Source organism: Carcharhinus amblyrhynchos, chromosome 9 (genome assembly GCF_965287045.1).
Source record: "Carcharhinus amblyrhynchos chromosome 9, sCarAmb.v2.hapA, whole genome shotgun sequence".
Lineage (NCBI taxonomy): Eukaryota > Metazoa > Chordata > Chondrichthyes > Carcharhiniformes > Carcharhinidae > Carcharhinus > Carcharhinus amblyrhynchos.
This window is the reverse complement of record NC_137332.1, coordinates 31363029-31377179: the sequence shown is the minus strand read 5'-3', so window position 1 is coordinate 31377179 and position 14151 is coordinate 31363029. Positions and strand designations below refer to the sequence as shown.

General features: G+C 40.6%; 1 protein-coding gene across 2 annotated transcripts in view; it reads left to right on the top strand.

The window, feature by feature from the left end:
- Positions 1-14151, top strand: part of rnf220a (ring finger protein 220a) — a 470498-nt gene that overhangs the window by 358033 nt on the left and 98314 nt on the right. For both annotated transcript variants that reach the window (XM_080195392.1, XM_080195391.1), the window contains 2 exons: positions 3177-3301; positions 11569-11707. In XM_080195392.1, coding sequence (XP_080051518.1) covers positions 3177-3301; positions 11569-11707 — 264 coding nt within the window. The remainder of the gene's footprint in view (positions 1-3176; positions 3302-11568; positions 11708-14151) is intronic.

The window sequence follows — 14151 nt, the reverse complement described above, 5'->3', positions numbered from 1 at the left end:
CATCACTCCTCCACGTATCTGCTGACTTGCAACAACCCGCAAAATGATAGAAAAATTTTGCACTGATTTATTCAGCCCAAGGTATGAACGATTCCTATCAAGAAGGCTGCAAATTCCACCTGGACAAATGAATGAGAATCATTGGACACAACAACAAACAAGTACCTGGTCTCAAATCCAACCCAACAGCTGCCTGATTTCAACTTTCCAAGGAAAGAGTAGTCCACCTCACTAGGTTCAGGACTGGCCACAAACCCTGCTTGGCCAATCTCCTCAAATGGGGCATTCGTGCCAGCCCCCTATGTAGTTGTGGGAGAGAGCAAACTATGCGTCACTTCTGCAGACTCAACAGAGGCTTATCGGCACTCAACACAGCAAGACCGGAAGAAACTGATTGGCTTCGGGACTATGCATTTGCTAAGTTAATAAAACAGTATACCTGTGATATTTAATAAAATAATTAATGAAGATTAATTCATTATGTTTATTTTGAAAATTCAACAAAATATTTTTAAAGTTTCAAGAAGTTCCTATTTATGATTTCTTTTTGGCAGTGGCAAGCAAAAGCATGTAGGGTAGGATGGTAGATTTTTTTGAGGGGTCTTCTGCCCTAACTAAGTGGTTTGTGGCATGCATTTATCCTGCTTTTGTTGTATTTTAAGCAAGAAAATTGTTTCTATCACAATCTTCATAGCCACAGGATGTCACAAAATGCTTTAGCGCTGTTGACATGTGTATGTTACTGTGCAGCAATGTTCTATGAACAGAAATATAGTGGTGACTAAATAATCTGTCTTAATGGTATTGGTTGAAGTTTCAGTATTGATCAGCACACCAAGGAGAATTTCCCTGATCATCATTGGATAATAGTGCCACAGAATCTTGTACGCTCACCTGAGAAAGCAGGTGGGAACTTGGTATAAAGATTTGCCCAAAAGAAGGCTCCTCTAACAGAGCCATTCTCCATCAATGCTGCATTGGTGTGTTATCAGCTGATCACTACTTTATTTTCTAAAAATTTATCTAATGCTTTTTTAAAGAACTGCAAACATCAGTTTCTAAAGTGTTGTTTCACATTGTCTACTGTGAGGAAAAGTAATACTTGCAGAAATCCAACAACCTCTTCTTTGTGTGTATGAGTGGTCCCTAGTTCCGCTTGGTCTGATCATTTGAAGCACTACGTCTGCTTGAACATTACCATTGCCTTGTCAGAACCCTCCAACTTTATAACTTCCCGACAAATGCAAACTTGGATTGTCAAGAGATCAGCTAACTCTTTATACAAACTGTAACCTTCATAGTCTTGATGGCTCAGTCACTGAACATAACCTAGAGAAGCCATCAAGGAGAAACACCATTTTTGTAGTTCCATGATAAGAATGACATGGGGAGGGGAATTGGAAAGAAAGACTTTTTTGGTGGATTTTTATTCTGCCTCTTTGACATAATGCTCTAGCGTGGTAACTTTGATTAAATAGAAGGAAAAACGGTTCAACTATGACATTTTATTTTACTTGGGCATTAAAAAAGATATTTGCTGTGATATCCATGCATTAAATAGATCTGACCATTGTGTGCTCAATAGGTTGTTTTAAAATGTGTTTTTTTTGTTGTATTGTTAAAAAGCATAATGATGCTGCTCCTTGTTATCAGCCTGGAAATGATAAGCGGCACAGTCTCTCATTGATTTTTACCCAGGAAAGGGTAAAATAAATTAGACCTTCCTACTGTGTTTGGGCACTGTTTTAAAACCTTTACTTATTTATTTTTGGTGTCTAGACATGAGTGAGTATTAAACCATCTTTGACTTGCAATACATTAAACCGGGCAGCAATGTATTACTAACTGTATGGCCTAATTGAGTTTCCTTGTTCAACTACTTCTGGTCTCTCTAATTTAGTAGTCGAAAGTGTGTGCAATTACTGATATACTGACAATTTGCTGCCATTTAACTTTTGTTCTAGAACATTTATTTTTATCTTTTTATTAAATAGTAATGAATGTCAAATTTCCATTTTTTTTCTTTTACTGAATTGTTGATGGGATTGTTTAAAGGGTTGACAAATCTCCTGTTAACCCATGTTGTGCTGAGCCATAAGAAAAGAATTTGTGTCAATACAGAATCTCACTGTGTTCTCAAGATTCTGCACAGCACTTCACAATTTTTTTTGCAATGCAATCACTGTTGAGCAGGCTAACTAACCATTCCAATATTTGCATAATAAGCTCACATTAATGGCAGATGAGATAAATGGCCAATACATTTTTATAATGGTACTGCTTGAGAGAGAATTGGTACCCAGGATACAGGGAGAAGTCCCTGCTCTCCCTTGAACGGTACTGTGGAATCTATACATCCATGTGAACAAGCAAACTGGATTTAACTTCCCATGCTACATTTCTGAGTGTTGGCACTTAAATTAACAGTGCCAATTTTTGCAATGACTGGAGTGGTCAATATATCCCAGTGGCTAAAGAAATCTGCAGCAACAGAGGGGAAAAGTACCTGGTATTGGCTTGATTCACAGACATTTTTCAGAAGAAGTTGAGCATGCCCCCAGTTGAAGTTTCTTAACTGTGCTCTGCGTGAATGATATGAAGTGGAAATATTTTTGGATAGAGTGAATTAATATATGTATCGTAAAACAGAAAACATGCTTGCTTGCTTGTCAGCTGTGTTGTTCTCTATAGTGCTTTGTTACAGAGTACAAATGGATCAGAAATGCATTCATCCATAGAGCTAACATTAATGTTGCAGAAACTCCCATACAGCAACCTTCACTAGTAGTGAAGACGATAATAGAACCTAGTCATGTACATTGTTTATCAGATGCACTATGTAGAAAGGTAGTAAAGAAGTGTCTTGACAGTGTAATGTAATGAGGGTTGGTAGTGGAATGCTTTTATCAGTCAGATTCTCACTGGACTGGTAAATGTACTATCTCTTCCTATTAGGCGAGCTAAATATACTGCTATTTGTGCACCTGTTGATACTTGTTATTCCTTCATTGTTAAGTTAAAATTCAGTTTACAGTTTGACAGATTAGTTTAGTATACTTTTATTTAAAATTCAGCTCCCATAAATACTTAATATCTTGTCAAATTATATGAGAATTTTAGAATGCTTTAATGAAAGAATATTGATAGTAAATTCTTGTTTCTTTCATGTTTTCCAGCACGGATAGGGAAAAACAAGAGGAAGAAGGCCTCAGAGGATGGCCAGGTATGTCCACTATGCAATGAGACGCTCTCTGGATCTGTGGAGGAGATGAGTAGACATGTGGAAGCCTGTCTGGACAAGGTAGTTGTTGGGCATGTTGGACCTCCAACAAGTCTTTTTTTTACATCTCTCAGACCTTATCAGAAACGTGATTTAGGATATCAGTATATTTCTGTTGTTTCAGATGACTGACTCATCTTCCGAGTGCTCTCAGAGCTATAACACTCTTCCCATTGGTAATTTCCCCAATATCTTTTTCCCAGTATTCTTACATGTAATAAACATCCTCTACATGCTCCCACAACTGGTCATCTGTATCCCAGCTCACCATAATCTTTCTTAAACTAGCTTCAACCACTGCGGCTATACGTGGTCCTTCCATGGTGCTTCATTGGGTATACCACATTTGTTTCGAACTTGACATGGTTAGTGTAGGTAACCGAGTCCCTGCTAACACTTTTGAGCAGAACTTCAATGACTTGGCAAATGTGCTTGACACCCCATGGCAAGCCAGGAAGCAAATGGCTGGCTTAGCAATACCCTGGATATTATCATGAAACAATTCTGCAGTGCTGCTTGGCTCCACTTTTCCCTCTACCCAACATGATCTTCTGTCACTGATAAACAATCACTTGTGCCACTTACACCCTGCTTCCCCTGATCACTTCTATTTTGTTAGCGCATCGTTTCCAGATGCTCTTGTCTTTGCTTTCTTTCTCCTATCTCTTGCCTTTCATGGCACAAACCTCTACTTACTCCTTTCTCCGTTCTGAGCACTGCTGGCCCTTCACCAGTACAAACACCATCATAAAACATGTCATAATGACATACTCTGTTGAATGCTCTTAGACACCATGACCTTCCACACCTCACTACTCTCACTTACTGGGACACACTTCCCAGTATACCCAAGAGCATACTGCTGCCATTGTCACAAATTAGCTATGTTTGCACATTATTTTCACACTCCCAGTGTGACGATCACTTTACTTGAAGATCCTATAGAATTCCTTTCTTTCAACAATGGCCACGGTGGAACTCTGTTTTACTCCTTTCATCTAACCAGACTCCCAACTACTATTAGAACGTAAGACTTTTGTCTTTACAACACCAAGCCATATGTCTACTCATACCAATATGTTACGTCCCATCTATCTGCAACATAAACACTGCCCCTATCATCTTCATGTGTATCCTGGGATTCAAAATAAGGCAAGTCACAAAACTGAGCACATCACGAAAAATACATAATCAAGTTTGCTTATTGACAGATTCCATGAAAATATGAACATAATTTGAGGCAGAAAAGATTGCTTAAACTACCAGAAGAGTATGCCATAAAAACACTTTCATTTATCTGATCGTAAATCAGTGGCCCTGATATATTTTGTGTGGCGTAAAGCAGCCTATCTTTTGACTTGATGTGAGCAATGACATTAGTTCTATTAGTCATTTAATATGTTTCCATATTTGAGTACTCGATCCACCCGCTGCGCTTCAGATGTCACACTCTTGTCTAGTGAAAATTTCTGTGCCATACCAAAAGAATGTTTAAAGAAATAAAAACAGTCATTATCAATGTGTCAAATTACTGTCCATGAACGAAACATACCCAAATCAAAACGTTACGGAATCTTAATGGACACTCTCGCAAACAAAACCTGGGCACTTACTTCAAGCTTGGGTAGCAGTTAATGCTTGATTGAACTCACCCTGTGTTTAATTAACATCAGCTGGACTTCGTAACCTTAAAAGAACACATGCCTACACTTCAGCTGCTAAATGATGTATTGTGTTTTATGTAGTCATGTTCCTGTATTTAGAAAAGAGGGTATCCTGTGATTTACTCTGTGTGGTGAGATTAGGCCCAGCGGTTCTTTCTTAATTTTGTTGCTCTTTCAAGATCATTTGGGTTCCTGGATTAATAGTTTTTATAAGAACTAGTTTAGTACATTTTAATTCCTTGTCAGCTATCCCGTTCATTGTGCAGTCCAAATTATTCATATAATCCAGGAACCTGGATTCGATTCCCGGCTTGGGTCACATTCTCCTTGTGTCTGTGTGGATTTCCTCTGGGTGCTCCAGTTTCCTCCCACAGTCCAAAGATATGTGGGTTAGGTTGATTGGCCATTTTCTATTGGAAAGAAAACGTATAATATTAAAGGATTATTTTAATGCAAAACTGATGTAGATCCCATTATAAACTGATAAGGAGGGTCAAAAATGAAGGCTGTTTTAAATTGAGGACAGAACAGATCCTTGAATTGCCTGGTAAATACTGGGGCATGGTAGTCTGGCTGATTTAAATGGCTAGTTCACATCTGAACCAGAGCAGATTCACTACCAAATTGGCGGTCAGGAGCAGGGATTTAGCGGCAGAATGTCATGGTTGAAGACCCATGGGAATGATGCCAGGAATGACATGATGGAGATGATTTCGGAACCACTTTCTGGTTGCCATCCGCAGGGGAGTCTGAGGAAAGAGAAGCTGGAGGCTTCATTTTAGGGCTTGGAAGAGTACCTTTGCCCTCCTGAACCATAAAGATTCCTAATTTTTTTTTTTATAAATTGCTATCCGTCCATCTTTCTCCTGGGGTGGTGGGATTGTCTGATGAGGAAAGATTAGTGAGGCTGAGTCTGTATTCTGTTGAGTTTCAAAAAATGAAGGGTGACCTCATTGAAACTTTAAAATTCCTGTAGGGTGTGAGAGGGTTGATGTAGATAAGATGTTTGCCCTGGCTGTTGACGTAAGGGGACATAATCTTAGGATAAGGGATAGGTCATTTAAAACTGAGATGACGAGGAATTTCTTCACTCAGAGGGTGGTGAATCTTTGGAATTTTCTACCCTGGAAGGCTGTGGAAACTCAATCATTGAGTGTTTCAAAAATCAGAAATCAGTAGATTTCTGGTGACCAGTGACATCAAAAGACATGGGAATAGCATAGGCACTTTTTGGTTGAAAATGGTGTTGAGGTAAGTGATCAGCCATGATCTGTTGAATGGCAGGTCAGATTTAATGGGCTGAATAGCCTACTTCTATTCCTATGACAAGGCTGGCCTGACAGAGAAGCCATCAGTGCTCACCTGCTGAGGCCGCCAGCTAAAGTACAGTTGACCATAATCCAGACCATGGCCAGTGCACCTAACCGGACTGTAGGAGGAAACCAGAGCATCCAAAGGAAATCCATGTAGACACGGAGTGGATGTGCAGACTCCATTCAAACAGTGACCCAAGTCGGGAATCAGACCTGGGTCCCTGGCGCTGTGAGACAGCAATGCTAACTAGCGTGCCACTGTTCCGCTCCTAAGTCAGTGCACTCGTGGAGCTTCTTGTGAGTTTGCTTCTCAAATTCTTTCTGAAAGTCCAGGTTTTTTTAAAAGAAATTCATGGGATGTGGGCATCACTAGTTGGGCCCATCTCAAATTTCCCTTGAAGTGAGTGGCTTTCTAGGCTATTTCAGAGGGCATTTAAGAATAACAAAGAACAACGAACAACACAGCACGGGAAACAGGCCCTTCGGCCCAACGAGCCCACGCTGCCATTTCAACATTGTGAGTCCCCTCTCCACCCATGACCCTTGTCTATGCTTATGGCATTCCACATTGGAAACCAGATTGAGGGGAGACTAATTTAGGGACAATTTGTTACACCAAGCAGCCTAAGAGCACATCTTTGGGGTCTCCCATATCCCTCCATCTCCATCCCGCTCATGTGCCTATCTAAGTAACTCTTAAACAACTCCAGTGTGCCTGCCTCCACCACCTTCCTTGGCAGAGCATTCCATACCCCCACAACTGTCTGTATGAAAAACCTCCCTCTAACATCCGAATTATACCTCGCCCCCCTCACCCTAAGCCCGTGGCCCCTCGTAATGTGTATTTCCAATCTAAGAAAAAGCTTACCACTGTTTATCTATACCCTTCATGATCTTATATACCTCTATTAGACCTCCCCTCAGTCTCCATCTTTCTAGGGAAAACAGCCTCAATTTGCCCAATCTTTCCTCATAACCCAGTCCTTCCATACCAGGCAGCAGCCTGGTAAACCTCCTCTGCACTCTCTCCAGGGTCTCCACGTCTTTCCGGTAGTAAGGCGACCAGAACTGGACGCAGTACTCCAAATGTGGCCTAACCAATGTTCTATACAACTGCAACATTAGACTCCAACTCTTGTACTCTATAAAGGCTAACATACCATAAGCTTTCTTCACAACCTTCTCCACCTCTGCTGCCACCTTCAAAGACTTGTGCAGTTGCACCCCCAGGTCCCTCTGCGTTTCTATACTCTTAATAGGTCTACCCTTTATCATACAACTCCCCGCTACATTATTTCCTCCAAGATGCATCACCTCACATTTATCAGCATTAAATTCCATCTGCCATTTATCTGCCCAATATACCAGCCTATCTATATCCTGTTGTATTGCCTGACACTGCTCCTCAGTGTCTGCCCGTCCGGCCATCTTAGTGTCATCTGCAAACTTGCTGGTCACACCATGTACTCCCTCTTCCAAGTCATTTATGTATATTACAAATAGAAGAGGTCCTAGTACTGAGCCTTGAGGCACACCACTAGTGACAGACCTCCAGCTAGAAAAACACCCTTCCACTACTACTCTCTGTCTCCTATTACCAAGCCAGTTATCAATCCACCTAGATACCTGTCCTTGTATTCCATGAGCCTTAACCTTTTCAACCAACCTACCACGAGGGACTTTGTCAAACGCCTTACTGAAATCCATATAGACAACATCAACGGCTCGTCCTTCGTCGACCATTTGTCACCTCCTCAAAAAATTCCACCAGATTCGTAAGGCAAGACTTCTCCTTAACAAAGCCATGCTGCGTATCCCTAATCAGATCGCAATGCTGTAAATGCGCAGACGTCCTATCCTTAAGAATCCTCTCCAACAACTTCCCTACCACTGACGTCAAACTCACTGGCCTATAATTACCAGGGTTATCCCTACTACCCTTTTTAAACAATGGTACCACGTTCACTATCCTCCAGTCCTTTGGGAACTCACCTGTGTCCAAAGAAGAGACAAAGATTTGTGTCAGAGGCCCAGCAATTTCATCTCTCGCCTCCCTAAGCAGACTAGGATAAATGCCATCAGGCCCCGGAGATTTATCAGTTTTAATGCTACCTAAAAGCCCTAACTCATACTCCCTCATAATGGATAGTTCCTTCAACTGGTCTACAGCTCCCTCCAAGACAGTACCGGACATCAAGCCCCTCACCTTCGTGAATACCAACGCAAAGTATTCATTCAGGATCTCCCCCATTCCCTCGGACTCTAAGCACAGTTCCCCTCCTCTGTCCCTGAGAGGACTGATTTTTCCTCGAACCACCCTTTTGTTCCTGACATAGGAGTAAAATGCCTTTGGATTTACCTTAATCCTGTCTGTCAAAGCCATTTCATGCCACATTGCTGCAGACCTGGAGCCACATGTAGGCTAGAATAGGTAAGGATGGCAAATTTCCTTCCCTAAAGAACATTAATGAGTCAGATGGATTTTTACGGCATCAACAATGGTTTCTGCATCATGATTAGCCTTTTAATTCAAGATTTGTTATGGAATTCAAGTTTCACCATCTGCCATGGTGAGATTCAAGAGCATTATCTGAGTCTCTGGATTACTAGTCCAGTGCATTATCTCAACTCATCACTGTAAGTGATGTGTACTGCATTTCCCTGATTCACTAACTAAGTAACTTCTTTAAAATATTTTATTAAGTTATTAATCACAACTTATTTTCTCAGCAATCATGTTGAATGTCTCTAATGATGTCTCACTATCACCCCTGACACCTCAAAGCCTATCCACTATCTACAAGGCACAAGTCAGGAATATCTCCTTTCCTGAATGAGTGCAGCTCCAACAACACTGAAGAAGCTTGACAATCCAGGACAAAGCAACCCACTTGATTTGCACTCCATCCACCACCTTCAATATTAATCCCCTCAACAATGAATTAAGTTGGTAGAAGTGTGTTCCATCTATACAATGCACTGCAACGACGCTCCTTTAACAGCATCTTCTAAACCTGTGACCACTACCATTTAGAAGGGCAAGCGCAGCAGATACATGGGAACACAACCACTTCCAAGCTCCCCTCCAAGCCACATGCCACCCTATGTTGTAACAATATTGCTGTTTCTTCACTGTCGCTCTGTCAAATTCCTGGAAATCCTTGCCTAACAGCACTGGATGTACCTACATGGACTGCAGAGGTTCAAGAAGGCAGCTCACCACCTCCTTCTCAAGGACAATTATGGACAGGCAAGATGCTGCTTCAGCCATAGACACCAGCATCCCATGAATGAATAAAAAGATATCTAAATAGCTGTTTCTTGCAATACTTTTGACCTCTTGCCAATTATTGAAGGCAGACCAATAGTTAATTGGCTCTGCCTTATCAACCTTTTGAAAAATTGGGCACAGATTAGCATCCTTTCAATTTGACGAAATAGCCCTAGATTCGTGTGAGCTATTAAAGATAGAAGGGGCTCACTTATCAAACTTGATTAAGGACTCTAGTTCCTTATTGTGTCAAACATGGTATCTCGATGCTTTTCGTTATTAATAATCTTATCGATGACATCGCAAGTTATTGCTATTAATTGAACATCTTTCAGAATAACACTGATGTGGAGAACTCAATTAATTTCTCTGCCATTTCCTGAAAGTCCTTTCTAATCTGTGCTAGAAAATTGCTTGACCAATATTCGTAGTTCAAATGGAACAAGAGATGTAGTCCTAGTCATGCCCATGTGGCTAATTAATTGCTGTAAAGGTAATAAAATGCAACAGGCATTGAATTGTAGAGCAAAATATCCTACATATGACCTCTGTACATCTTCAGACCAAAAAATATCATTACTTTCATTGGAATCAGCACGGTTATCCATTATTTCACTTGTCAGAAATTGGTTTAAAATGATGTCAGAGTTTTGCCATTTTTCCTTGCAACATATTTGGAATATCTGTTCTCAACTGTACAGCAGTCAGCAAGTAAAATTAGACCCTAATTATTTCAAAATTTTAAGGAGAATCAAAGGCAGATTCATGGGTAATTTATGCTTCTCTTCTGCTGCAATGCACAACGTTGCAGCCTGTGTCCGGCAGTGCCATTTGATAATAACCTTTGTGTTTTGAAAAAAAACTACTGTTCAATTTACTTAGTACATAAAAATATGTTGATTAAAAAGTATCGAGATATATTGTAAAGGTATAAATATTCACAATTACAAATAGGAAAATGAATAACGTTCTCACGCAACAACTTCTGCTGTATTGCATCATCTAGAATGTAATATAATATTGCCAAACTACACATTAGTTGAATCAGTCTGTTGAAGTCAGGTGCCGTTGTTGGCTTTCTTTGCATTAACTTATAGCTAATTTAGTATCATTAGTTTTAGTTAGAACTCTATTTTAAAATTATCACAAATTTCAGTGAATTTGCACTATGTATGCAGTCCTACATTACTATCTCCTGCCTTTAATAAAAATACTTATTTTTCAAATTAAATGCAAAAACATGGAAGCTGTGTATATAGATAATCTACAATATTGCCCTTCAAGGCATACAAATCTCTAATATGTTTTGTTACTGCTAAGAGTATAAATCGGTGTTTGAACTTCCTAGAGGAATTGGGGTTAAAAAAAATACAAAGGGTATGTAACAAAAAGTGGATGAGAAATGAGTTTTAGTTTTGAAAAAGCAGGAAACTGCAAAAGAATCTTTTGGCTATATTTTGCATATTGGGCTCATTTGCTGCCATGCTAAAATGCCGTACTCCTTTGGAATAGCATTGTAAGTATCAACCTTGTCTATATTCCTAAAGTAACTATTACATTTGTTAAAAAAAAATGGCTAGAGTGTGCAGTTGGTCAGAAAAAGTTCATTTGGGGAAACGTTGCTCAAGAAGAATATAGCATTTCAAGTTGAGTAAGTACATATTGAACAGATCTTAATTTGTTTCAGAAAAAACCAGGAAGAGAATAAGTTTGAGACAAGTTGCTGAGGATAAAAGATAATCTTTACCTGAATGAAAGGATTTGCAACATAAGTTTTTCTTGTTTGAAAAACAACTACATGATGGGTCAAATGGCCTCCTCCTGCACCATAGTGATTCTTATGTATTCTCACTGCGTCACTCCTGTTTTTGAAATATTTTGGTTGAGTAATTTCATCGGGCTAACTGGGTAGAAAGAGACACTTTTCTCTTGCAGGAGTTACTCTTAAATAAAAAGGATACTGAAAAGATGTTAACACATGGAACTTAAATGTGGTTGATTAAAACATTCATTACTAAAACAGTTTATTTTAATCCACAGAGAGATGGCTCTTACACGAATGATGACGAGTCAGTGGACATAGAAAATGAGGGTGCAAGTGGGAACAGATTTGAAGAATATGAATGGTGTGGGCAGAAGAGAATACGAGCTACAACCTTATTAGAAGGTGGCTTTCGAGGTATGCAATATTAGCAAGCTTTGTACCTGCCTAGTGTTAATTTTTAATCTTATTCTTGCAGAAGCAATTTTCCCCACATCTTTAAAATCAAATCCTTGGTATGAATTATTTGTCAATTTGTACATTGTGGAGGGGCAGGGTGAAGATATGGTGGTGGTGAAGAATGAAAGAAACGCGTTCTGGTGTGGATTGGCATGTGTAATTGTGATATTGGCGTCACCACAGAGACACGGCTGGAGAGGAAGACTGGCAATTCAATGTTTGGGAGTAGAGGATCTTCAGGCAAGATAGGGAAGGATGTAAAAGAGGAGGCGGTGTTGCGTTATTAATTGAGGAGTCAGTTACTGCCATGAAAAGGGACAATATCTTGGAAGGACCTTCAAATGAGGTTTTGTGAGTAGAATTTAGGAATAAAAAGGGGACAGTCAAATTTCTGGGTATGTAATGTAGGTCCCCAAACAGTTACCGGGCAATTGAGAAGCAGATATGTAGACAGTTCTCTGAAGTGTGAAAGAATAATAGGGTAATTATTATTAGGGGATTTCGACTTTCCCAATATTAATTGAGATAGTCATAGTGAAAAGTTTGGAGGGGGGCGGATTTCTTGAAATGTATTTAGGAGAGTTTTTTATGTCAATATGGTAGAAGGTCCAACAAGGGACAGTGCTGGATCTAATTCTGGGGAACAAAGCCAGACAGGCATTCAATGTAGCAGTGGAAGAGTCATTTTAGTGATCGTGGCCTCAACATAGTACAATTTAAGTTTATTATGAAAGAAGAGTAAGATGGTCTGCGAACAATGGGTTTGGATTTGGGGAAGGCAGTTTTTTTTTTACAATAAAGCAGAATATGGTCAAAGTAGACTGGGATCAGCTGCTTCTGGGAAGATCTACAGAGTTGTGAGGGAGGGAGGGAGAGTGGTGGGTGGGGTTGTGGCAGTGACTTCAAAAAGGAAAGGGGGAAGAACAGGCCCTACATGATTCCTTTAGGATGAAGCATCAGAACTCGATAAAAATGTAAAGAGAAGTGTTTAGCAGGTGAATAGGGCACTAATCAGTGGACGCCGTAGTGGAAATGCAGGGGAGAACTTGAGAAAACAATTAAAGTAAAGAGGAAGCATGAAAATCCACAGCTGGGCAGGATTAGGGAGAATCCCAAGATATTCTATAAGTATGTTAAGAACAAAGAACAAAAACAGCCCGGAAAACAGGCCCTTTGGCCCAACGAGCCTATGCCGCCATCTTAACACCACCAGTCCCCCCTCCACCCATGACCCTTATCTAATGTTTTATGGCCATCCACATTGAGGGAAACTAATTTAGGGACAATTTATTACTGCCAATGCGCCTAATAGCACATCTTTGGGGTGTGGGAGGAAACCGGAGCACCGGGAGAATGCGCAAACTCCCACAGACACCGGCCCAAATCCATGTGTCTGCACAGCAATCAGTGATAGTCACTGATCTGTCGTCTTGCCCAGTATCTGGTCCAGTTTAAGCACACACTAACGACTTGAAGCACTAGGCCAATCTCGAACAACCTAGAGCAGCCCAAGTACGACCCATCGCGTGTATGCCCCTCGTTGGACACAAGGCGGACCGACTTAAAACCTGTGAATGAAAAAGAGGAAAAAAAACATTATTATTGTACCATATCCATTTACCTTACCAGGGACACCCCAATGATTATTTAAACAATCTCCTATATCTACCCATCTCCAACCCACTCATGTGCCTGTCTAAGTTACTCTTAAACAACTCTAGCGTGTTTGCCTCCACCACCTTACTTGGCAGAGCATTCCATACCCCCACTACCCTTTGTGTGAAAAACCTCCCTCTAATATCTGTGTTATACCCCTCCCCCCTCACCTTAAGTCCATGGCCCCTTGTCCTGTGTGTCTCTAACATAGGAAATAGCTTACATCTGTTTATCTATACCCTTCATAATCTTATATACCTCTATTAGATCCCCCCTCAGTCGCCGTCTTTCAAGGGAAAAGAGCCCCAATTTATTCAATCTCTCCTCATATCCCAGTCCTTCCATACCAGGCAACATCCTGGTAAACCTCCTCTGCACTCTCTCCAGAGTCTCCACGTCCTTCCGGTAGTAAGGCGACCAGAACTGGATGCGGCATAACCAACATTCTGTACAACTGCAACATTAGTCTCCAGCTCTTATATTCTATACCCCTTCCTATGAAGGCTAACACACCATAGGCTTTCTTCACCACACTCTCCACTTGCACTGCCACCTTCAAAGACTTGTGCACTTGCACCCCCAGGTCTCGCTGCGATTCTGTACTCCTACAGGGCTTACCCTTTATCATACAACTCCCCCCTACGTTATTCCGGCCAAAATGCATCACCTTACATTTATCCGGATTAACTCCATTTGCCATGTATCTGCCCAATATACTAGCCTATCAATATCCCGTTGTATTGCCA